Here is a 26,858-nt window from a genome sequence, read left to right as displayed (position 1 = left end):
TAGAGAATTTAATTTAGCAAATGAACAATCTAGACCATTCTTTAGATATACAATGGTCAAAATTACCACGTCATGAATCCGCATGACACAATTAAGTGTAGGTCACCCATAAATACTCCTCTATGGTAGGGTTGTCACCCATAATACCCAAATAAACCCGTATTGGTGGTTTTGTTGGAAGCCAAATCAATTAAATTGCCCAAATAGCCCACCTGAAATCGAAACCAAACCGAACATGGAATCAAACCGATTAAAAACCAATAGGAAGTCAGTAAGAAAACGGGGGGAAAAAAAAACACAATTTGTTTTTTATTGTCTTTTAAATACTTGTATGCACCACCAAAATTGACATGGGCTCAACAACCAGCCAATAAAAGAAAACCAATAAAATTCGGATCGAAACTTAGCGGTCTAATTTTGGTTTGGTGAAGTACTAATTGAAACTGGTTTGGTGAAGTACTAATAAAATTCGGATCGAAATTTGCCTGAATCGGTGCTCAAGAATCTGTCCTCAAATCCAAAAATAAAGATCGGCGATGACCGATTTATCAATGCAAATCAGCAAATTTACCGATCCGATTCCCGATTCGTAAAACCAAAACTTAAACGTGTGAAGGAGGACACGGACATTGGCGTGTCGGTGTGTGTCACCAAACAGAAAAAACAAAAAACAAAAAAGATTTAAGGTCAATGCAATGCAAGGTCGAGTCCTTGTTTCACTTTCTCAGCTCAAGACCCCAAGCCTTCCATTGTTACTTTCCGTTCCCTTCCGCCACTTCCCCTGTATTCGTCTTCGCCTCTTCTGCGACGGTTCAATCATCGACGACACCCAAAAGAAAGAGGGAAGCCGATCTCTCTCCCTTTACTGACCTCTTGCATCTCGTTGTCTCTCCCTTGCAAGCGGGTAAAAGGAAAGCCCAATTTTGTGCAGCTCTACCACCGAGGTACTTTCTCTCTGTCTCTCTCTCTCTGCCCCATCCATACCCATTTACATCCCACCGAGTTCCTTTTTATTGGTATATATTGTTTCTATCGTTTAATGGTACCTTTAGTTAATTGAAATTTATCTGATAGAGAAAGAGAGAAGAGGGAAGGGTTAATAGTTGAGGTTATTTTAGGTTGCAGTTGGGGACAAAGCTTTGTGATACTTTAAAAATTAAAAATTATCAGTGTTTATTCAATCCGGAACATTTCCTTTCAGGTGGGTTCTATGTTTGAACTCTTCTTAGCTTTTTTTTTTTTTTGTATTGTTAGAGAAGATCCCCAATAGGAGGTCTAAGTCGCTCCATTCGTTCTAGTTGTTATTGTTTATGTATTCTCGCTATGTATGGCAGCATCGTCCCATCCTTTGGTATATTCAAAGCTTTAATCTGCGATGGTTATTGGTCACATAATGAACATAATATAATGTTCGATGGGTTTAATATTATGACGATGATTTGCAGAGACTAGGAAACAGAGCAAAGATTAAAGTAGACTCAGATTAATTGTTTGAAAAAACTAAAACTTGCAGTAGATCAGGGTATATTTTGATGCAGAACTTTGAAGACTATGATTACTTGCTGTAATGAATAATCAGAACTGGATTGATACAGAAATTGAATGGAGTAGGACCAGAAGAGTGGAAATTCCATCTTTATATCCATGAACCTGCAAGGCTGGAGGATATTCTCACACTATTTTTTTTCCCCCCTTCTTTTGCTGACAGGTGACTATTTTGTAATAATGAACACTCTCACACAGTCACTTTAATTACTGAAGACATCAACAAGTTCATTGAAAGACCGTACCTGGACACTCTAGGATTGTCATTGCTTGATAATTTATATATATGCATTGATTTGCTTAGCAATGAAAAGGGAAAAACTAAACTTCAAGTCTTCAAGTCATGAAAAGAACAACAAACTTGTCTATGTTTTTTCTTCCTCTTTTTAACTTTGAGAATATGAAATAAAAAGAGGAAATGCAAGAAGTAGATAAAAAATAAAGTTATTCCAAACAATCTTCATCTGAAGTTGTGTATTAATGTTTATAAGATTACTACCCTATGTGATATCGTGCAGCATCTGGAAGGAAGGGAACAGGTGCATCTCTAATGAAAAGTGAGGAAGCATTTTGTGTTTATACAAGCTCATATTATCCGATTAGTTGGCCAAACTTAAGGATTTTTTCAGGTGTTCAGTGGGAGAAAAGTAAAGAGCCCTTCAATGTTTGTTTTTTTAATTGTTATGGCAATGTTCTTGATTTCTCTTTTCATAATTTTCAGATTTTCTTTTCATTCATTCAATTTCTACGATTTTTACAAGATAGTGGTTGGCTTCAACTGAAATTGCTGAAATGTTGTTTCACAGTTTTAGTTTTATAGTGACTAAAATCATGGTTGTTAGCATAATTTAAATTTTAGCAGTGTATATGACCTGTGATAGGACTGGTTGACATACAATATTTATGTTATCAATTTAAAAAATGTTGGGACATTAAGAATCTCTGGCCATAAGCGTCATTATCATGTTTCTACCTGTATTTAGATGCGTATCAGGGTTTACAGTCGTCAACATAACACAAGAAAATAAAAAATTCCTAAAATTTTTTTGTTCTTTTCCCACAGCCCTGTACCCGCTCCTTCTCTCTCACTCACTTGGTTGTTTCCATCCTAATTAAGCTTTTCCCCATACTCATAGTTACTGTAGAATGAATTTTATTTGGTTAAAATTTTCCTAGTGAATAGTTTTTTTTTTTATTTTTAATACAGGAGGCAACAAAAGCATGGGAACTGATGCTGAAGTGCATGACAAGCTTCCATCAGAATTGGAAAGGTTGCAACTAGAACAACATCAAGATGCCCCAAAGAGTAGTACAGTAAGTATAGATATAAATAACTGGTGTGGAAATTGTATTCCTCCATGCTACTGTTCCTTTTTTTTGTGTGTGTGTGTGTGTTGTCATTGACAAGCATTTCTTGTTTACTGTGTGACGATCTTTCCATGAAATCTCTCTCTGATGAGCAATATGAAGGCCCATGAGTAGTATGTGTCCATAAGCTAGGAGAATTCCTAGAAGCAGGATTTCTGATTAATGGGTAGAAGTGGATTCGTAGATTTATAAATTATATCTTATTCAAATTTGAGAACCAAAGTGAGTCAAAAGTTCGAATCTCAAGCAAAATAATCATAGTTGTCAAGGTGCCTAGGCGACCCAAGGTGTTGGAGGGCCGCTTAGGCGACAAGGCGCCCTAGCATTTTTTTATTTTTATGTATCCATTGTATCAAGTATAGCAATAATATAATTATGCTTATAGCAACAACATTACAACAACGAAAATACAGATTGAATCTATGCACTAATTTGCCATTATATCTAGCAATATCATTACAACATTAAAGCAACATCAATGCATCAAACCCAATGAATATATGCTAATGGTACTATGAGCAACAGCAGTACGGCAACAGCAAACCTATTAACCTAATGAATATATACTACTATTAACACTAATAACAGATTAACAGCAACCTCAATTCAGTAAACCCAATGAATCTGGTCTGGAAAATTGCTTATATATTTATATGCTTGGTAACAGTAACAGTCACTTACGATGCAACTTTACACTATCACAGTATGATCAAATTGCATTTAGACAGATTTATGTCCATGAGACAAATAACCAAGCATGAACAAGCCTGAATAGTTCCATTCCTCAGTTTTAGAGTAATCAAGCCAAGAGCTGCCGTAAGAGAAGATTATAAGCTCTGAAAGACTGAAACAACTTTTTATGCAGCAGAAGTGGGAAAAGAAGGGGTGGGGGTGGGGGAAGCAGAATCGGAGAAGAAGAGGGGGAAAAGAAAAGCAGAAGATGTTATACCCGTACCCCGGGATATAATTAAATATCATTTCTTCTCGTGACGTGTAGATACCGCTGCCATGTATGCTGGTGACCTGTTCTCCATGATGGTCAAACCTAGCTACAAAATCGTTGACCACAGCACGGGTTTGCCTGTGGAGGAAAGATTCCTCAACCGCCAGTGGGGAAAGTTCGTTGACGGCGACTTCGTCGACTACCCTCCAAGTACCAGCCCGGGAAGCGAGGAGTTTAGGAGAGAGCATCCTGGACCGTCACCTCAGTTGGATAACTCGTTCAGTGATGAGCTTAGCGTTGCCGTGGCGAAGCTGTTCGGGGTCATGGGTAATAAACCATGACAGGGGGAAAAGTAAGTTCTAGCCTCAAGACTTATTAATTATTCTTCCCTTGGTAACCTCGAAGTGCGGGTCCGGGCTTGAACCGCTCGAGCTATTTCATGAGAGAAGGGAATAATTTAAGTTCGGGTCCCGCGTACCTTTAGGAAGAACATTGGGGACTTATACCCATCTCATATGAGCCCATCTAAGAATGGGCTTTTCCTTAATTAAGGTTGTGGGCAGGCCCATTTAACCTATTGGCCCAATGATGGGTTATTCCATCCACTTACCCACATAGGACTAATGGGTTGACCCATTAGGCCTCATGACCCATTTGACTAAGGGTACCCATAGACCCATTTATTATAAAAGAGAGGAGGAGGGGGAGAGAACATTACTTCTTCTTCAACATCCTCTTCTACCCTAAATCGTGGAGGAGAGAAAGAGGAGAGAAAGAGGAGAGAAAGAGAAAGAGGAAGGAGAGAGAGGCTTGGAGGAAGGTGGAGACCCCATCTCTTGGGCAGAAATCGTGGAGCTCTCATCTTGGGGGTAGGTAAGCTTCTTCCTTCTTCTATTTTGGATTTCAAAAAGGGGTTGGGTAATGGGAGAGATTGACCTAGATCTCTCTCTTGGAACCTAGGGAGTAGATGGAGCTTTAAAGCCAAGCTATGGTGGAGTTAGTTCACTCCATTATGAGCTCTAATGTGAGGGTTCTCATTGCCAATTGGGAGATTTAAGGTTGGACCCTAAGGAGCTTAGGATAGAGTTTTCTAGAAGTCCTTGTGCTTTAAAAACCACTTGAAATGGGGTCCTCGGAGGGGAATCCTTCGGATTTTGGACCGAAGGTGTGAGGGTTACATGTGATTTCGACTGCAAGAAACCCCCGAAACTACCTTCCCGAGAAGGATTCTGTGAAGGTCGGATTTACACTCGGATTCGCTTTTCGAAACCACATCCGCATCCGACCTTGACAAAAATTGTCCTGAGCCCCTGTGGCTCGGATTTACACTTGGATTCGCTTTTCAAAACCACATCCGCATCCGACCTTGACTAAAACTCGTCCCGGTTTCCTAGGATTTACATGTGGTTGCAGAATTTGGGCATGAAACCACTCCTGCAACCACTTCGCCTCTGAAACCTTATACTTAAGTGTTTATGGGAGATCTTTGGGGATCCGTTCCTTTCGCTCGTTTAACCTTATTCCACTCTTTGTATAGGTTAAAATATTCACTTTGTGGCTTATTGCTTGATCGAGGCGACAATCGATAAACCGGGTGCTTGGCGTATACGTTGTGAGTGGGTTTGGTTGTATGGGCTTGTTATTATTATTGCATTATATATTATGTACTCATTATAATTAATAAGCATGTTTGCGCATATTGCATAATTTTATATCTATTTGTTATAATGTTGATTGGTAATGTTGTATCTTGATGGGTCTCGGGTGGGTACGTGCAACCCCGAACTCTATAAACATTTATGAAGAAATTATGTTGAATGTCATGTTGAATCAGATGCGTGCCGTCTTGTGCTGGGTAACCGGCACTAAACCGGATGAAAAGTTGATGCGCCTGGATTACCTCTCGGGACGATAGGACTTGCATGTAGTATATTTGTGGCTAGGATTTCACACCCTTATGCTACGACCCTTACCAACAGGGGTTTAGGTGTTGGGTAATCGCTGACACCGGATTACGTGGAGGTGGGAGAGGCCATCATGGTAGTATTGGTTATCGGGTCCGCCACCGAGTGGTCTTGGAGGCTTCGATCGGCGTAGGTCCCACGTGACAATTGAGGTTTCATTGTGGCGATAAGTTAAGTGACCCACAGTGTCTCCCGAGTTGTCACGAGAGCATATGCCATTGACTTAGTTGTTTGTTAGGTGGAAAAATGAACTTAACATGTGCATGCATCATTGGACTATGTGAATTGCGTGTTTGTGCATTCCCATCCCCTCACTGGCTCAGTGAGCTAACCCCCTCGTCGCACATTTTTTTAGATTATGGTGCGGTGACGGATATCTCGCGGGACTTGGAGTTCAGCCCTCGGGATACGATGAGATCGGTGAGGAGGAACCGGAGGCCGTGTTTGAGGAACATGGCGACGGGTGTCCTTGCGATGATTGTGCCTACGGGCCGTGAGGATATTCGGGACTCGATCCCTTTTGATTACTTTTGAGGCTAAGGCCTATGGTGAAATACTTAATTGTAATACCATTTTTGATAGTTATTAGATGATCATTGGAAATGTAACTAATTCTTGTATTTATCATCTAGCTTTGAACATCTTGTAACTATTCGATTTATACGCTTCCGCAATACTACCGATCCTTGGAATGTAATATTCCTCTTTTCTGCATTCTAATGTTACATTGTGTTAATATTGGATATGACTGTGCGTTGGGACACTGTGTCAGTGATCCGGGCGGTTTAGTAGGATGACACGCGTCGTCCTAGTCACCCTTTATATGATATTATATTCCTTGTCTGGAATAGGGGCGTGACAGAAGAAGAGTGAAGAGAAAAAAGAACAGAGAAAGAGAGAACCCCCCAACCCAAAAAAAAAGAAAGAAAAACCGGAAAGGGGAAGGTGTCGTGCTGCGCCGCCAAGGGGAGGGAAGTGCTTAGGGTTTCAGTCTTTCAGAGTTCCTTTCTTACATCTTGTGAATGTAGAACAAGAGAAGTGAACTAGTGAAGTTCAATTTCTTTCTTAATTACAATTTTTTTTTGGGGTATTAAAGATCCCATGCTTCTCACCTATACACAAGCCAATGAAATGTTAGAAATAACATTATGAGGGAGAGTTCCTTTTGACGCCTGTGTGCAGTTTGGGCATTGGATAGGGTATTACGGGGAAACACTGAAATAGGGGGGGTATATAGGATATTTTACAAGGGGGTGTTACAGTAATCTGGGTCTTAAGAGGGGTGCCCGCATACAGTTTTGCCAAAAAACTGGCGTTGTGGCAAACGTAAACCCTAGCATTATTTAGAGTGGAAAAAAATGTAAGCAAACAAGAAGTTGACAGCACAGGAACCTAGGCATCCCAAGGCACCCACCTTGTTAAGTTAGAATAAGTTGGCTGCCCTCGGAAACCCACATGGACACCTAGGATGCCTCGATAACTATGGAAATAAACTAATGCAACAACCTTGTAGATTTGAGGGAGGGAGGGAGGGAGGGAGGGAGAGGGAGAGAGGTTTCGTACGTGGATAGAACCGGGATTCTTCTGATGAGGAAGCCACATTTAGACAATCTAATAGGTTCCTGGGAATGTTCTAATGCGAGTCTTAATTTGTTGACTGTTGTGACACCCTTGACAAGTTAAGTGCTCTAGAGATATGTTCCTCTTGCCTCGAACCCTGGACCACCTGTTTCATAGTGCCACGACATTTCCTAGCAAAAACAGTCAAATTACATAATTCTCAAGGTATACAAGAGAAGTTTCCTAGGTGTCATTTTAGAAGGTATCACAAAGTGGTTGAGATATTTGCAGTGCTCAAAGTTTTTGAATTCGGTGTTGCAGAGTGTTAATTTAGTGGTTGGCAGATTTTTAAACTCACAACCTTGTATTGAGTGGAGTTATGTCAGTGGGTTCGTAAGTGGCATGTTGGTTTGTCAACCTTTGAAAATCGATTGCTGAGCTAGTTTTGTTTCTCTTCATTTTGTTGTTGGAATTAGAGACTTTCAAAATGGTCTCACCTGCTTGACTCTCTGGATTAGGGTTGACAAATCAATGTCATTTTAACTGCTTTCAGATTAAGCTAAAGTTGAATGATTGAACCTTTTTTTTATTTTTAAATAATTGCCTTGGGGATCATTCGTAACTGCGTCCTATGCTTTTCCATTTATTTAGTTGTGTCCTTTGATGTAATCAAAACCTGGTAAGGATATTCCTGCTAGCGTATTCTCATACTTCCTGTACCATGTTCCTTGGAATTTGTCAAAAGAACTCTAGAATGAGTTCTTGATGCTATATTTGTTATTCTTAGTTCCCTAATAACTTTAATGTTTGCACATGGTTTTCCTGTAATGTGTTATACAGGGCATGACTGGTACAAAGGAACAATGTAATGTTGTAGAAGTTTCTAAAACTTCGAAGCCTACAAATGGCAATGTAGAAACTAATTCAGTTTCACCTTCATTGCAGAAAGATGAAGACGAGGAAAAAGGTGATAATTCAGATCTACCAGGTTGCTTTTCTAGCCTGCAATTTTTAGGCATTTGGTTCTGTTTTACGTTCTTATTATTGTTGTGCTCGATTGCTAGTCATTTACTATTTTTATTGAACATTTTACTGGTAGAATAAGGCTTTATTGCATGCTTCTAGGGTATTTTAGAGTTTTTCTTTTCTTGTTGTTCCAGGGATTCTGTTTCCTTGTTTCCATGTTTATTCTTCTCTAATGAATTCATTTGGTTGTGGGAAAAAAATCTTACTTTTTGTCCAATTGTGTGAACATGACATGTTGGTAAGTCACTGCATGGCAATATATCTGGGAGGTTTAAGCTGTTTAGGGTTTAGGATAGGCTTTAGAGAGAGAGAGAGTTTCAGATGGTTCAAGATTTTTTAGCTTCCCTTCAGGGTTGGTTTGTTTCACAGAGTCAACAGAAGCAGAGAATTTGGATTCTGAATTCTGATGGTGTTCTATCCTCCAAATCTTATTTTATGGCTTTCTTTCATTTCCTTCGTCCCAAGGTTCCTTCGTCAAAGCTGCTACTCATATGTTGTGATGCAGTTATGCGTAGGAATTAGGACATGTCTTTTTGTAATTTTATTCATGTGAAGAGTCATAGGAAGGTAGAGTCCAATTACAGTTGAATTTGGGTTTTTTTTTTTTTTCTTCCTGTTTTAGATTTTGATAGAATCGATACTAATTTAGACTTCGACAAGGATTAGGATTTGATTTTCCCTTTAAATACTTGGATGTACTCCTACGATGGATGTAGAGAATTGGATTGAAATTTTATTTGGGTTAAACCAATGGCTACCATGAGCTGTGCGTACCTTTTTCCCTCTTCTGATTTGCTCCTCTCTGTGAGGGTCCCTGGATTGTCAAAAATAAATAAATATAAGGGTGGCTTCTGTGCTATCTGTTATTAGTGTCATCTCCCCTCCCCATTTTTTCTTCCTTTTCCTTCCCCCTCCATATCTTCCTCCTCCTTGTTCTCACCCCCCCCCTCCTTCATTTTGTAGTGCTCATACGCTTTTGAGTTGATCCATGCTTTATCTCTGACAAAAAGAAAAATCACATTATTTTTTATATATTTTTTTGCTTGCAACAGAAACTGCAAAGAAGAAAAAGAAGAAAAGCAAAAGCAAGTGAGTACCTTCTTCTAGGTTTAGGTCTCATCATTGATGTGGTTCCCCTTTTTTCTCCCTTCTTTTTTCATCTTTCTTTTTCGCATTTCAAAGGTAGATAGATAATTAATCTTCTGCCTTTTATAGGAAGAAGAAAGAATCTCTTGGGCAGACTGATCCCCCATCTATTCCTGTAATTGAACTATTTCCGTCTGGGGAGTTCCCCGAGGGTGAAATTCAGCAGTACAAAGATGAGTAAGTATATTCTCCTATTCCTTACCCCCCCCCCCCCCAACCAACCGAAGAGAGAGAGAGAGAGAGTATATGTTATCGCTTAGTCTATACCTCAATCAATTGGCAACAACTAATAACTTTGTTCCTCCAATTGAGTGAAATGGGGAGGATGCCAACTTTATCATGAAGGATGGTTGATTACTGGATACATTCTTTTGACATTGTTTCTTTGCTTTATGGTAGTAGTTAACTACAAATCCCTGAATAATGTGCAAATGGGGACATCGATTCACATTGCTTCATAAAGGTTTGATATAACAATCAAAGTTTTGCAGCTTATCAGTTAGTGTTTATATTGGACCTGCAACCATATTATATTTTGGTAGGGATACCAAGCTGGTGGTGCTAGGTGGAACAGTTGTAATTTAGTTGAGTTTTTAATTTGTTACGATGTGTCTGTGTGGGGGTTTATTTTTGCAGTCTTTTTGGATTGCTTACATGAGTCCTATTTGGTGGGCAGGGACCTTTCCATATGGGGATGGTTTAATTTTTTTTCCATTTTAATTAGGAGTTTATTTATCACCTTGTCAAAATCTGAGTCTTTAGTTCCAGTGGGAGCCTTTACTGGTTTGAGTCAGAGTAGTGGCTGGTCCAAGGCCCTTTAGACAGTTGACTAACAGAGAGAAGATTTAAATTTAGTTTGGAACTTGAAGAACAGATTTTAACATAGGAAGATAAAGTAAAGGGACACAACCAGAAGCAGACACCTGAGTAGAAGAGCCATAAGCAAGTATGACTCTAGAGCAGTCAGTAATCTTCTTAAAGGAGGAAAAATGAGTCATATGAGAGGTGACACCAGAGTCAATGACCCATGATGTGGAGGAAGAAGTGGCAAGAAATACATCAGTACCCGAGTGAGTCATAGTAGCAGTAGATGTTGATGCAGATGTTTCAATTTTCTAAGTACGTTTTAGTAATTGATTCATTTCATCTTGTAATGAAGAGAAATGCTGACTACCTCCAAATGTAGAAGCAAGGTTGGCGTCAGAAGATGACACCACTGTAGAACTCTGATAAAAAGTAATAGTGTATCAGATGGTTGCTGAGCCCACTCAGGTTTACCATGCTTTGCCCAATATGTATCAACAGTATGATTCATCTTTTCACAGCAAGTACATTGTCACATGGATTGATCTAGTGGCTGTCCTCGGCCACGACCACCACCATGGCCTCGGCCTCCCTTTGAACCTCAACCTCTGCCAAGAAAACCAGCACCACGGCCACGACCCCTACTATTTGAAACGATAGCTTAATTGACCTTAGATGTGGTCGATTCGGATTTGGTGAAGGAGGGAGGCCCAACATGTTGAATCCAAGAAAATGCCTCATTCATGGATGGTATCTTCTCGCTTGCTAGTATTTGGCTTTTTATGGGTTGAAGGTTAGAATCTAACCTAGGCAAAATTTAGCAACCTGAAATTATGTATGTTGTGATTTAAGAACTTCAATATCAATAGAAAGAGGTTGGTACACATTGAGTTTCCCTCACATGCCTTTTAAAGAACTGTAGTAGTCGTTGATAGATTTGCCATTTTGATAAAAGAGAGGAACTTTTCACATAAATCATATACTTAGGGCATATTCTTATCTTGAGAATAGCTTTCTTTGAGATCATCCCAGTCACCCTTGGATGTAGTATGAAATATTACATTGGCAGCCACAGAAGGCTATCTTCTCTGGCACCACAAACTGACAGCACTAACAGCCCATTAATATGCCAGAAGAAGTATATATACGTTGATGTATACATTGATGCTGCCCTTCCCTGACAGTTCGTGCTTTTAGGTGAAACGGTAGCGAACAATACATAAGGTAGATTAAATAGCACCAATAACAGAGGAACCGATAGTACCAATCCACAAGTCAAATCCAGCCAGCAACCAACAGTGTAACAGAGGTCACGGCAAAGACCCTTTGATAGGTCTCTAAGTCTGGACAGATATAGTAGATCAATAAGGAATACAAACCCCACAAACTCACCTGATGGAGGCATAATACGCAGCTGCAAATAAGTTCAATTCTGAAATTAGGAAATCAGGATTTGGGAGATTTCATAAAGCAGCAGATCCAGTTGTCTGATTGACACCATACCAAGGGCGAAGATTCACAATTGGAGGGGGGAAGACAACCATAAAATCTTGGGCAGATTCCCAAAAAAGGGAATCTTGATCTGGTCAAAAGCCTTGAAAAACAGAGTACCACCTAGGGTATTTTGATTGTCTGTCGACAGAAAAAAAAAAGAGACAGAAACTAATACCAGTAGAGAGGACCATCAGGGAATCAATGTGGCAGTTAAACTCTGCTGTAATAGCCTTCATACAATGGATAATTTGATGTATATGCATACTCCATGATGATCCACGCAAGGGGGGAAGAGAACAGAAACATGGATGGAGACAAACCTATTTATCTTCATGTAGTTCACAACTAAGTCTTTATAAAATAGGTATGGCAGCATAGGTTGCTGCAATCATAAAGGGGAAAAACCGAACAGAACGTCAGACCAGAGAATAGAAAGTAGTAACTGATTAAAAGAGCTCTGATACCATGTAGCAATGCAAAAAACTGTAATCAGTACCTACAAGAGTACCACCTAGGGTATTTTGGTTGTCTTTCGACAGGAAAAAAAAGATAGAAACTAATACCAGTAGAGAGGATCATCAGGGAATCAATGTGGCAGTTAAACTCTGCTGTAATAACCTTCATACAATGGATAATTTGATGTATATGCATATTCCATGATGATCCACGCAAGGGGGGAAGAGAACAGAAACATAGATGGAGACAAACCTATTTATCTTCATGTAGTTCACAACTAAGTCTTTATAAAACAGGTATGGCAGCATAGATTGCTGCAACCATAAAGGGGAAAAACCCAAGAGAACTTCAAACCAGAGAATAGAAATTAGTAACTGATTAAAAGAGCTCTGATACCATGTAGCAATGCAAGAAACTGTAATCAGTACCTACAAGAGTGTAGGAGAAGAAGACAAGAAAAAAGAGGAGAAAAGAGGGAAGAAAAGTAGAGCCATGATAGGATACAGAATTGTTCCTATCATGGTCTATTCCCACTATATAATAATAGCTCGAGAACTCGCAAGATCTCGCCGAGTTTCTCGGTTTTTGGAAAAGCCGAGACGAGATTGCCTGCGAGTCTCAAAAGTGCAATATCTCGGCGAGATCTCGGATCTCGGTTTGGATCTCGGTTTTGACCCATTATTTTAACCCACCTACCACTTAAATACCTTACCTAACTGGACAAAACTCGACATATCTCGGTGAGATCTCGGCGAGATCTCGGATCTTGGGTCCAGATCTCGAGTTGACCCAAAGTTGAGGCTTCGAGTTGGGAAAAAAAAAATGCACCAACTCGGTGAGATCTCCCTGAGATCTCGACTCGTCTCGGTTTTTCCAAGAGCCGAGTTGGTACCGAGACCCGAGTTTTAGTACCTTGCTATATATCATATTCGGAAACCTACTAAGAGTCTAATTATAACCTAAAATAAATAACAATAATTTAATGTAAGACAATATAACTCAACATCAAACTCCTCTCTCTCACGAATTAAGGATAACTATGGGTGAATGTCCTTTACATGGCCCATCAGATTGGCAGTCCTTAGGGTCCATTAGGTCAGCTTCTTTCAATATTAACTGTTCAAGGGTGATATGCCTTACCGATAGCAAATCCAAAGAAAGAGAAAGAATTTCAGCCTTTTCATGAAATAAAACAAAGGGGAAAATAAAAAATAAATACGAATCGACAACATCGAAAGGGATTTGAGCAGCCATGGTTGACGGTCAGGAACCCTCCCCTTCCTGAACCCTGGTTGCCGGCATGCTCAGTCACCCTGGGGTGGCTCCATCATCTCCAGGCTCCTCCACTCCACTTAGCCCACCCTCTCTCCTTGAATTTGCCGCCTGCCCTCCCCCCTTCCTCATCCCCTTGCTCTAACCCTCAACCTCTTCCCCTAATAGAAGAGTATCATGGAATTCCCTCTTCGGTCAAATGAGCCCGCCATTGAGTGAAGGTCTCCCTTTGCACTTTTTCTCCTCTTCCTCTATTGGAGATTCTAAGGTGGCCCTCTGCCCCACTAGTTTACTAGGTTCTGAAGCTATGAAATGGCTTTGTGCCCTTGTTGGCCACTTCATCGATAGCAGACCTCTCATCAATACTGTCAAAGTTTCATTGCCTAAACAATGGAAAATGTGTGGGATAGTTGATAAATACCTATTGGACAATGGATTCTTCATATCCAGGTTCTTTGACGAAGCTGATAAGATTCGTGCCCTTGAAGGAGGTCCTTGGCATATCGGCTGGAAACCGATTGTGCTCCGGCAGTGGGACAGATTCTTGCAACTAAACCACATCCACATCTCCACCATCCCCCTTTGGATTACCCTCCCAGGCCTCCCGCTGCACCTCTAGTGTGAAAAGGGGCTGAGCATCCTTGGGTCTGTTCTTGGAAAACCATTGGAGAACCAAAACCATGGATAGGCTTGCTTTTGCCCGTATTTGCGGCGAAGTTTCTACAGATTCCACGCTCCCTCCCTCCAGCTTGGTGGTTGATCATGAAGGTCACACCTTCAAATAGGAGCTCCGTTACAATTGGCTCCCTCATCATTGCATAACCTGCAATATTTTTGGTCATGGTTAGAAAGCCTCCAACACTTCCATCTCTGCTGGTACCTGCCACCCGAATGGCTTTCTAGCATCAGCCATTACCGAAGTCCTTCTTCCCCATCCAACATCCCCTAAATCTCGCCATCCCCATCTAGCCACTAATGAAACCCACCACCCACATCCTTCATCGTTGGAAACCCTCCACCAAAGGAACCCTATTTCTTCCATATAACCCTCCTCTTTCTCCATCCAATCCTTCTATCTTCCATCGTTCTTGATGCAGTTGGCTTGGCCTGGCTGGATCGACTTGCAGGGTTTAAAGTATCGGTCTGTATCGTATCGGTTGGTATCAATACGATACAAACCGATACGCCTTTTTTTTTTTATTATAAAAAATATACTGTATCGAATTGTATTGGCTGATACGATACGATACGATCCAGTCAATAAATGGGTTCGTGGGTGCATTAATACGTATTGAGATGTATCGACCGATTTGGCTCGATACATACTAATACCATGGATATGGTCGATGCATTCCATAAACCGATACAAACCGATACGTCTTTTTTTTTTTTTTTATTTAAATATATTGTATCGAATTGTATCGCCTGATACGATACGATCCAGGCGATAAATGGGTTCGTGGGTGCATTAATACATATCGATATGTATTGAGATGTATCGACCGATTTGGCTCGATGCATACCGATACCATTGATACGGTCAATGCATTCCATAAAAAAACCCTTTTCACTCACATACTCAATACTGCTGCTATTCTGGCTTAAAAATGAAGGAAAACTCTCGATCTAGATTCTGAAATCTTGCATTTAATCTTGGTTTTTCATACTTCTGGAGTTGGGGCTTCCAATCAACACTAAAAAATGAATATCAAAGAGTGCTACAACATCATCCTTTGCATCATCCAACACTCTTCATGGCTATTGACTTTTACAACATGTAAGAAATTTCATCTTCTATAACAATTTCAATTTAATGCACTTGTCTGTTCATACATTATCCTCCATTTTATTGTTTTTTTGTTCCAAAAGTGTATTTCCATGTGTATCTTGAGTTTTGACCATTCCATGCGTATCTGTAGCATTTGATACGTATCTCCGATATTATACGTCTCTTAAAATCACTTGGCCGATACGATATGTAATACCAATACTTTAAACCTTGCCGACAAATCCACTTTGGAGGCCCAAACCAAGGATTGGTCCTAAACCAATTTTCTGGTCTGGCAAGGGTTGGTAGTTTACTTAGGATGCAATCTTTTAACTTGTCTGAATGGGTAGATTACGTAGGGATTACTTTGGGTAGTTTCCTTTTTTAGATATGGCTTAATTCATTAGTTTCTTCTTTGAGTTATTTCCATTTTAGATAGGTTTCTATTTCTATGCAAGAGTCTTCTCTATATATTCATTGTAATACGTAGGAGAACATAGATTTGAAGAATGAATTGAGTTTGTGTTATGAGTGCCTGCATGGCTTTGGTGTTGTGCGATCCTTTTGCGCTCCTTATGTGATTCTCTCTCCCCTGCAACTCTGATTCTTCCCAGATTTCCGCTCTTCTCCTAACCTGCCCTCCACCAATTTAGTATTAGAGCCGAAGATCCCTACCCTCCCTATCAATCTTTCCCAACCATCCTCCCTCCTTTCCCGGCGACATCAACTCTCCATCCCATCCCTCGACTCCCACTGAAACTCATCCCTTGATATCAAACCCCCCCTCCCACGATTTTTAGAGACAATCCCACCACCTCCTCTGTTTTCCTCGCAACCCCAATCAATTTCCCCCTTCGTCCCAGTATTCGCCAGCAACTAAAACAACAAATAAAACATAAATACAAAAAAAACCCCAAAGAGAACAGAGAGTGCGAGAGACAGAGAAAAAAGAAAGAGTGAAGAAGAGAAGAGAGAACGAAAGGCAGAACACAAAGACAACAGATGAAACTTTGTACCTGGTTTCAAATGACACCACCATAGGTTCGAACATCCACTGCCGGCAAACAAAATCTCTTGAACAAAGTGGCCTTTCTTTCAACTGGACGCTTCTCCTGCCGGTTTGCTGGTTTGTAGTTGATCTCATTCCTCGTTTGTGACCAAGATTGATCAGGGTTTTCAAGTGGAAGAACTCTCTTTGACATCAAACCTTGCTGGTTTCGTGTCCTGTCGAAGTCCGCATCCCCACCAATCTTCCTACATACATGGATTCTTGAAGCCACAACTCCCTTGTTGAAGCCTAAGATCACAGTTGGAGTTGAAGTCGAACGCTCCCCTGGTTTTCCTCTGTTTGAATTTCTGGATTCCCTGCCTCAGGATTCCCACTACTCTCCACATCAACAGAGGAAGAAGACCCCTCCTCTCATCATGCTATTTATCCTCTCCTAGACTCTCAGTATTACCCTTCCCCTCTCCCCCATCATACGTGTTTGGTGGTTTCCCCTGTTCGGTTGAGTGTCATAACAGTACCCATCTTTTACTTATCCTTTTTAAGTCTTCTTCTATATTATTTCCAGAAGTACCCCACCCCTTTCCATAAATCCCTATTTACACCTACAACAGTGCATTATGGTGGCTAATAGTGAGATCCTTGAACAACTCAATTCCTATAAGGGTGAAACCGATGCAAAATTTGACTCTCACTGCTGCTATCAATTCCATTCAGACAATGAAGGAATCTATGCTAGCCTCTATTGACCGACTAGTGGCTTCTGAGAAAGGAAAGTGTCCCATGCTATCTGGGGATTCTCTGGATGTGTGTTCTGCTGTATGATCATTTTCTGGATTCTCATTGTAGATATATGCTTCTCATTGGTACTTGTAAAGCATTCTCTTAATTCTCATTGTAAATATACGCTTCTGATTGGTACTTGTAAATATTTGATTGGAATATTAATTATGGAAGGCATACTATCTGTATTCAATTTTTGTTTTATTAGGATTTTTTTTACAATTTTATTAACTTTGTTCTTAAACTAGGGAAAAAGAACTCTGTCTGGGAGTGTGGCCTATGCCAGCGCTCTCATGTGTCTATCTCTCCTCCTCTATGAAAAGACACCTTTACCCCTTGTTTTCTGGTGGAGAGAGATAGACACAGTGAGCACTGGCGTAGGCTGCACTTCCAGACAGAGAACTACCTTCCCTTAAACTATTATAGAAAAGTCTGGGCCTTATGTGTGGCATTTCTGTTCTTTTTGAACAATCTGCTTTTTTTGTGGTGCTTGATTTTTGACGTTGATGCTACTAATTAGTAACCTATGGAGGACTACTTCTGAAGAAAAGAGGGAACTGGAGCGCCATGAGAAACCGATTTATAATGCAGTTCGCCAAGCAGCTGAAGTCCATCGACAGGTTTCATTTATGTCTTTTAAAAGCATGGCGCTTGAATTTTAAATTTACTTTTGTAACTTTTATCAAGTGTTTTTACCATACAACAGCAATTACATGTTTCTTTTCTTTTTTGGCCTAATGTCAATGCTTTAAGATTGTTTTACTGATATTACTTATGTTATATCAAACTTTAAAAACATATTTACCAAATATTAATTTAGAGAAAATTTTACAATAATATATTGGTTATTGAAGAAGTTGAGGAAATATTTCCACTGGCGCGATAATTATCTTCAGCATGCCAACTATTATCATCACTCTTACATGATTTCTATTCTACATAAATGTCAGCATCTTAACACTTTCTTCTTCATTTTTTTTTTTGGGGTGAGGAGCGAGGAGAGGGGAGGGGCTTTTTGTCTAACAAACCATCCAACATATGAAAATGTATATCTTTTAATTTGTTGTTATCTGTGAGTAGGTTCGAAAATATATGAAGGGAATCATAAAGCCAGGGATGCTAATGACTGACCTGTGTGAAACTTTGGAGAACACAGTTCGTAGGCTGATTTCGGAGAATGGTCTGGAAGCAGGCATTGCATTTCCTACTGGTTGTTCGTTGAACTGGTATTTTCTTATATTTTGGCTTTAAGAGCCTATTGTTTTGTACCTTCTTCCCTATAACTATAATATTTAAAATCCTTTTAATTTACCAGGGTTGCCGCACATTGGACCCCAAATTCTGGGGATAAAACTGTGCTTCAGTATGATGATGTTATGAAGTTGGATTTTGGAACTCATATTGACGGTAGTATCCTGGTGGTTTCCATTTGATTCCCTTCATCTGATTTATTTATTGTTTCCATTATTTACATAATTTTGATACCTGAGAGCTTGTTTAGTTTCCTATCCAGATGTTGATTTGCTGTGGTTTTTTTGTAGGACGCATAGTTGACTGTGCGTTTACAGTGGCATTCAATCCCATGTTTGATCCACTACTTGAGGCCTCACGGGAAGCTACAAATACTGGAATCAAGGTATTGTTATTCTACACTTCACCTATATTCTTCTGTATTTACACATAATTGAAATTAGTAGTGTTCGCACTTGTGAAACATATATAATGTTAAATTTGTCCTTGGAGTGGAAATGAACTACATTTTTCCATCTTGGCCTTGGCCGTTATACCAATGACATGATTTGCTTGTCACAACTGTGACCTTTTAATTTAATGGCTTTTGAGAAGCTCCTGTGTCATTCTGGTTTTTAACGGATATAGATATTTTAGTCGATTTTTACTGATCTTCCTAGAATTGAGGAAGTATTGTAGTTGCACTTCCATGGCTGGACTGCCTTGGCCCAGTCCCGAACCAGGCATGAGAAGAACCAGGTCCAAACCTGGCTTATGGTCCAGTAGGGTAGTTAGGGGTTTAATTAATTTTTGGGGTTATTTTTGTAATTTTCTTTTACCAGTATTGCCATTAATCCTTCTATTTGAGATTTTCATCTTTGAGCCATAGTGACCTATATCAGGGTTTTGGAACTCCAGGTTGCAATAGAAGAATTTATGAGGATTGCAAATATAGATTTTTGTTTTTTGAAATTTCTTTTAATTCTTGAAGATCTTGTGGGGGTGCACTTCGGCCCAACTATTCCCTTCCATAAAAAGTGGTACATGTGTTTCTTTTATGGTTATAGTTACAAGTTTCATACATTCTTTTAGCAGTTTTTGTGGTTCTTCACAGTTTAAAGTTTCTTCCTTTCTGGCCAATGCAATGTTTTCTTTCATTTACTCGACATTCACATTCTTCATGTTCTGATCAATTTTTAACTTATTACTAGCAGCCTCCTGAATGACAAGAAAAATGTAGGGGGGATATGCAGAATTTCGTGAAGTATGCAGTTAGTAAAACCATAATACCAATGCCAAATGGATGCACATCCTGTGCTAATGTGGTAGTACAAATATTTTCTTATTCAAGATGGATTGTGCTGGCATGTATGTTAAAAGCATGCTAGGGTAACGTTCTGAAATTTTCCTGAAAGCCTTCTTGTTATGGCATCATTTATGTCACTAGCGATGTTCTTGACTCAATTGCATCCTAAAGCTATTTACCTCAGTGAATAAATAATTTTTGTAAAACTCTGCCAATCTATCGATGTGTCAATTTTTCAGTCAGTAATTCTTTTTTTTCTTTTTCCTATTATTGTTTAGGAATCAGGGATAGATGTTCGTCTTTGTGATGTTGGTGCTGCAATTCAAGAGGTCATGGAATCATATGAAGTTGAGATAAATGGAAAGGTGTTCCAAGGTCTGGTTCTTAAACTAACTTGAGATGAATTTCTCTTGGTTACTGTTTGTGGTTTATATTTTCTGTGTTTTAAATTACTCCTACCCTATGTTGGAGGAAGCACCATAGTCCATTATGTAGTGGCTTAACTCAGACAAGATATGGACGAGCCGAATCTTAATCTACAGTGGAGATTAACAGAACAGAGAATAAATGAGGAAAACTGCAACTGCTACAGCAAGAAAACCTTTTCAATAAGAGCTAGAAAGCTACTATAACTCTTCTGCGAGAAAAAGCAAAAGCTCCTGAGCATTAGGGTTTAGGATAAGTAAGGTGGCATTCAAAATAAAATTTTTAATCTCCAACTGCATCAGCATCCCCTATACTATAATAAAATAGATTACAATAACCACATATTTGGGTACTTTAAGGGATTATTTTGGGACCCTAAGAAGCCCAAGCTCAACTTACTGAATACACTGAACTTCTTCTACCTGGATAATCTAACTGCTTTGGACCTTGATAAGTCACAGTGCATACCACTTTTTGACTAGAGAGACAACACTAATTAGACATTGTTTAATGTACTCTAAAGTACTTAACTTTTCAACTTTATGTCCAAAGTTTTACCTGACTATTGTTAAACTACCCCATAGATTAAAGACAAGGGCAAAAGGCCAGCAGAATGACTGTTTTGCCAACCTTGGCACAATGGCCCACCTGTTTGAGCCACATGGCGGATGATGTGGCAAGTTTCAGCTACTGGATAGGCAGGGTGCCTATGGATTACCGCTTGTCAAATCTGGTGGTCCAACTCAACAATATGTCCCTGTCCACGGATTTCATTGCAAGCTTGCCTAAGGTGGGGGAGGATCGAGCACCTAGTACAATATTTACTTTTTGGTCGTGTATTTTCAACAATCAATCTGTTTAGCTCTTACATTTAACTCTCTTTTTTTTTTTTCTTTTTTTTTTGGGGGGGGGGGGAATAGATCTTAGATTTGAATCTTCCACCATTTTTTATCCTCTATTCGCCATGTGTAAGATTGAGCTGAAACTTTCCAGCTAGATAGGGGAAGAGGGGCCTGCCCATGCCCCAAAATTGAGTGCCAAATGGACTAACACATGAAGTTTATGCATGAACCCCTCTGGCTAAGCCTAGCCTACTCATACCCCAAATTGACTACCACATGAAGTTTATGCTTGAACTGCTCTGCTAAGCCTAGCACAACACCTAAACACAATACCTAAATTATGTAGAAAACTTCAGAGATGAGAAGGCATGATACCTCTGTATCGGAAATTCATTACATGTTTTGCACTGCTTCATGGCTGATTCCTTTAAGTTGTTTCTTTGAGTTCCATTATATCCTCAAAATTAAGTTGTTGCTCTTTTATGTGGTTCCTTCTTTGAGTTTTAGTGCCTTTAGATGTACAGGCAACTGGAAGCAATTCTATTCTTTCCCAAAAGGGTGTTAAATATTTTCCTTTTTTGGAGTTTTGACGGTTCAGCCATATAAGCATCAACACTTGCCTAGATCTTTGGCTAGATTTTTTTGCATACTGTGCTTTTATCTACCAAACATTTTGTAATTGAGATTTATCTCTGTATAAGAATCATAATCATTTCATTGACAGTTAAAAGTATCCGGAACTTGAATGGACATAGCATTGGCCGCTATCAGATCCATGCTGGAAAATCTGTTCCAATTGTAAAAGGAGGAGAACAGACTAAGATGGAAGAGGGTGAATTTTTCGCCATAGAAACTTTTGCATCAACAGGTAAGAAGCTACCATTTTAGGTGATGTCAAGGTTTATAAATTATACTTTCACCAAAAAAAGGGGGCTATAAATTATACAATGGGGATTATTGTGCTGGACTTTGACATTTATGGCAATTAATGTGTTACTGTGTAGGTAAAGGTTATGTTAGAGAAGATCTGGAGTGCAGCCATTACATGAAAGATTTTGAAGCTGGCCACATTCCACTGAGGTTACCCAGAGCAAAACAACTGCTTGCTACAATCAACAAGCACTTCTCGACATTGGCCTTCTGCAGACGTTATTTAGACCGTTTGGGGGAGACTAAATATCTGATGGCACTAAAAAATCTTTGTGATTCTGGGATTGTACAGGTATGTTGCATCAAACTACTGGAAACCTACATGTCTGCATTTCCATGATTAAAGGTGGGCTGCATGAAATCGAAATAGGTGGAACTGTACATGCTTATCTTGTGCATAGTTATCCAATAATACATATAATTGAAAGTGGAAAGTTGGAGCCACTTAAAGAAAGCTACACAAAAATGTTTTCTTGTCTTCTGAACACTGGAAAGTTTGCAGATTTACACCAGTTGTTTTCTCCATACCAAAAGTGTTTTCTTATCATCTGAACAATGGAATGTTTGCAGATTTACACCAGTTCTCTCCATACCAAAAAACGTTTTCTTATCTGAACAATGGAAAGTTTGCAGATTAACACCAGTAGTTCTCTCCATACCAAGCTCCAATTTTGTCTGATTGAAACTGTCAACATGGAAATATTTTTGAGATAGTAGGCCCAAATGCCCAATCAAGTACATAAGTATGTAACATCTGGTGTTCAAAAGTATTCTTCTTTATAGCAAAAAGAACCAACCTCCAAAGTATTGTACCCCAAGCCCCAAGGACCAATTTTTGTTACGACCAAGAAGACTATCTGCTTGATCTGGCAGGATACGAATCCTAAAATGCTCAACTATTAATACTCATACTATGAACAGTGTGTGTTTAAGAAAAGTTAGAACCTCTTTTTTTCATGCATTGATGTCACCTCTAGAAATGTAGAAGCTTCTTTTCAACTGGTCCAGAGTGAGAGCCTAATCATGTCAAATAACCAAGCAAAAGCTTCAACTTTGGGGGAGCCTGCAGAGCCTGATGCTAGTTGATATGACCGTATTCTTGGTGCAATCTGGGGTTCCAAAACCCGGTTTGGATTGATTTGGGCAATTGGGCCCACCCAATCCAACTAGAGTCCAAGTAATAGAAGGGAATGGCAAACTTGTAGTAAACCAGAATTTTCAAGGATTCACTAGGTAAGTAAAGAGGAGAGGGTATAATAGGATTAGTATTTATAGTTCAGGAACATACTTGGAAGGGTCTCTAAAATATGGACATACTAGAATAAAGGAATAAGAAGGGAGGTATTTTAGGAAATCAAGATGTAAAGGATTTAAAAAACAAAAACCTTGATTTGGGTTTTGGGGGCTGTCTTCACACTCCCGCAGCAGAGTCAATGGTGGAAAACCAGCACGCCTTCGAAGGATAGAACTTCAGTTCTTCTCTGTTTGACCTAGGATTTTAATGTTTGTGATGCAGATCCAAGCATCCACGAGCTGAAGAAGCCACCCTAATCATAGGGTCTTAGCTAGGAGCCTTAGTTTATTTTCTGTTTTTTACTTAGGTTTTTTTTCCAGTTCAATTGTAAACTTAAATTGAACTATTCCATATTTGGTTCAATTTAAGTGAAATGATCCTATTGGCTGTTAGGATCTTATATCCTATTGGTTACTTAGGAATCTTCCTAGTTTAAGTGTTTTAATTGTTTTTAAGTTTATTCGTACCTCTCCATGATTTCTGAAAGGAGAGCGAATTAGATTTGTATTAGGAATTAGACCTTAAGCCTATTATTTATAATAAAACGTGGGAGGCTCCCCCCACAGAATTTTCAGACTTAAAAATCTTTTTTATGCTGCTGCCATGAATGCTGCTGCTTGCTCTTTGAACCAGTTCATCTTGTCAAAACCAAAACTGTTAAGAGGACTCTGGCACTAACCGAATGGTTGAGAACACCATGAGGGTGCCAATTATCAAGCCAAAATCTGATAGAGGAACCAACATCGAACAAGGGATCTGATCACCCCAAGAGCAATGGGCCTGAGCTTCATTCTTCCTCCACACCCAGGAGGCATCAAAGGTAATAGGGGCAGTCCATATGGAATCTGAATGGAGGTGACAGGAGAACACCCAGTCCACAGAAATGCTCTTAGGCTTGGTTGCAACCTTGCAAATCATTTTCAGAATACCCGCCTGATTGACATCTTTAATTCTTCTCAAACCTAGACCCCCTCATCTTTTAGGAGGCAAACAGAGGCCCAACTGACAGGATAAAAGAATCTAGAAGCACCATTATACTTCCAAAGGAAAGCACACATGAGGGATTCCATCTTTGCTATGATAGACTGAGGCAGCCCAAAGATACCTGACCAATAAATATAGGAAGACTTGAGAACAGATCGAATAAGCTCAAGGCAACTGGCATAAGAGAGCAGCTTGCCTTTCCAGAGCTGGAGCCTTTATATGCAAGAGCTACAGCATGGGGGAATAGTGGTGAGCAGACACAACCGGGAGGGGATCAACGGCTAACCAAGGTAATTGGCCGGACGCCCCAAAGAAAACGCAGACAAGGCAGAGAGAGAGGCCTTAAGATCATCGGAGACCCCAGCAAGGAACAGGAAGGATTTGGAGAAGCTGATACAGAAGTTAGACATGCTCTTGAAAAGTCGCAAGCTGGACAGAATAGCTTCAAAGGACGGGATGCCAGCTCTGGAAAAGGTCATGTCATCATTGATAAATGCCAGGTGGGAGAGGTTGAGGGCCTTACATTTGGGCATAGGGGAGATAAGCTGCTGGTCCATAGAAGATTGAATGCTACGGGAGAGGACTTCAAGAGCTAAGGAGAAGAGGTAAGGGGAGAGGGGGCAACCTTTGCGGATACCAACAGAAGAGGGAAAGAACCAGTAGGACTGCCATTAATAAGCACCGAGAAGAGGGGGGGTGGGAGGAGATACAATGGGAAGCCAAGTTTACAAAGGCTGGAGTTAATGACATCTTCTGCAGGACACTGAGAATGAAAGCCCAAGACAAATAGTCAAAAGCTCTATGGATATCAATTTTCACAAGGGCAGAGGGGGGTGTTTTCTATCAAACCCTCTGACAAGATCATTACAGATGAGAATATTGTTACAGATGCTCCTACCAGGGATAAAAGCATAGATTGATTGGGAGTAAATGCTAATAATAATTACAGACCCAAAAAACTTTAAAAGAAGTCCTGATATCAAACAAGAGAGCAAAAAGCAAAAAGTTCCCATGGTCATGATTCTCATTCGTCAGCTAACCAGCCTATCATCAACTTTGAATCCATCTCTATTTCTCTAACCCTTAAGGAAAACTTTAAAAGAAGTCCCGATATCAAACAAGAGAGCAAAAAGTTCCCATGGTCATTATTCTCATTCATCAGCTAACCAGTCTATCATCAACTTTGAATCCATCTCTATTTCTCTAATCCCTAGTGCTGCTGCCTGCTAACTCTGTTGCAATGAGACTATTTTCTTTAAGAATGATACCTGCCCTTCTAGCTTCCTTGGATTGGTGATCAAAGCTTCCATAAGTGATAATGATGATATGATCAGCTGTAGGTTCTGGTTTTCAGGTCCAATATATGATGAAAGTTCAGTGATGGTCATCTAAAACGTCATTTCTGCTTCCAGAGAGTGAGAATACTAGAAGTTCTTTTGTCCATTTATTGATGGTTTGGATGATATGCAATGGATTTGAATGAATATTTGGAGAAATTTCCTACCTGGCATCCCATTAGTAATAAATTGATGCTATCATGCATTCATGCTACATTGATTTGATGTTGGGTGCTTCACCTGTTGTTATCTAGGTTTTGTAATTTTTTTTGGGGGTTGTCATAATGCGTTCAATTTAAATTATAATTTATTTATTCACATGTTTTAACTTTGTTTCATTAGATAATCCATCTGATGCCAGTTTATTTCTCGTAAAATTCTAAGTTTATGTATTTTATTTTTGTCTCACTTCTTTGCAGCCTTATCCCCCTCTTTGTGACGTTAAGGGTAGCTATGTGTCACAGTTTGAGCATACTATCCTACTCCGACCGACCTGCAAAGAAGTTATATCAAGAGGTGATGACTATTGAGGATTGAACCATCCTTGTCTCATTTTGTTGCCTTTGGTGGCTGTTACTGTCTTATGAAGTGGGAAGAAAAAAATCGAAATAAAAAAAAAAAATTTAATATCCCCCCGCCCCTTTTTTTTTTTCTAAGTTTGACACTCTTAATATGATAAAACCCGAGGTAAATTATTATTCTCTTTATCCACCCATAATGTTGTAAGTTGGGGACATGCTGGTAATCAATGTTGGACTCTTGCAAGCAAAGAGATCGCTGTTATTTTTAGGGTTGTCTTAGAAGCTTTGAAATACATAGTTATATTATGAAAATCCTATTGAAGCCTCTTTTTCCTCGTCGGCTACCCGTCTTTGATTTCTTTCTAAATTTAGTGTGAGAAATAAAAATTCATTAGGAAAGAGCAGAATGACTGGAGGTTCCAATGGTTAACAGAAGGGATTTAATTCAGATGGAATACGGGTAGGATGTGGATTGCTCAAACAAATTCTGCTGACTGTCAATCTTTCCAATCTTGCAGCTCTCTCCTTGAGCAAGACGAAACTGCCTTTTTTTCATCAAATGAGGGCCATGATGGATATGAATATCTTTGTAGAGCCTTTGTTTCTTTGGGAATTGATGGATACGAGTGTCTTTTAGAAAATTCTTCATCAAGACAAGCTTTCCATGATGGTACCTAAAATTTTGCCACATGATGTGAAAATTCTGGCCACTGGATAAACAATAGACAATCTAGATAGGCCACTTGCCCTGTTTCATACTTGTATTCAACCATATATTTCATCGTGTATTGGCATGCATCCAATGTATATACCATGTATGCCCCCAATACTTCGACCATAATTGTGCATTTAC

General features: G+C 39.6%; 1 protein-coding gene across 4 annotated transcripts; it reads left to right on the top strand.

Annotated features, from left to right (window-relative positions):
* Positions 1–717: 717 nt before the first annotated feature.
* Positions 718–26,119, top strand: LOC122652200 (methionine aminopeptidase 2B). 4 transcript variants are annotated; one of them, XM_043845880.1, is made up of 13 exons: positions 718–944; positions 2,753–2,859; positions 8,326–8,347; positions 9,459–9,495; positions 9,622–9,729; positions 17,656–17,755; positions 18,216–18,361; positions 18,451–18,542; positions 18,677–18,771; positions 19,950–20,046; positions 21,664–21,807; positions 21,944–22,161; positions 25,904–26,119. In XM_043845880.1, exons 2-13 carry the CDS (start codon positions 2,767–2,769, stop codon positions 26,012–26,014), a joined length of 1,263 nt encoding a protein of 420 aa, XP_043701815.1. In that variant the 5' UTR covers positions 718–944; positions 2,753–2,766; the 3' UTR covers positions 26,015–26,119. The 4 variants fall into 4 exon arrangements, with proteins under 4 accessions (XP_043701815.1, XP_043701814.1, XP_043701813.1 ...); XM_043845879.1 differs by having other exon boundaries at positions 8,326–8,368; XM_043845878.1 differs by having other exon boundaries at positions 8,221–8,347.
* Positions 26,120–26,858: the final 739 nt, after the last annotated feature.

Source organism: Telopea speciosissima, chromosome 2 (genome assembly GCF_018873765.1).
Source record: "Telopea speciosissima isolate NSW1024214 ecotype Mountain lineage chromosome 2, Tspe_v1, whole genome shotgun sequence".
NCBI lineage: Eukaryota > Viridiplantae > Streptophyta > Magnoliopsida > Proteales > Proteaceae > Telopea > Telopea speciosissima.
The sequence above is the reverse complement of the archived record's forward strand: the minus strand, read 5'-3'. Positions and strand labels throughout refer to the sequence as shown.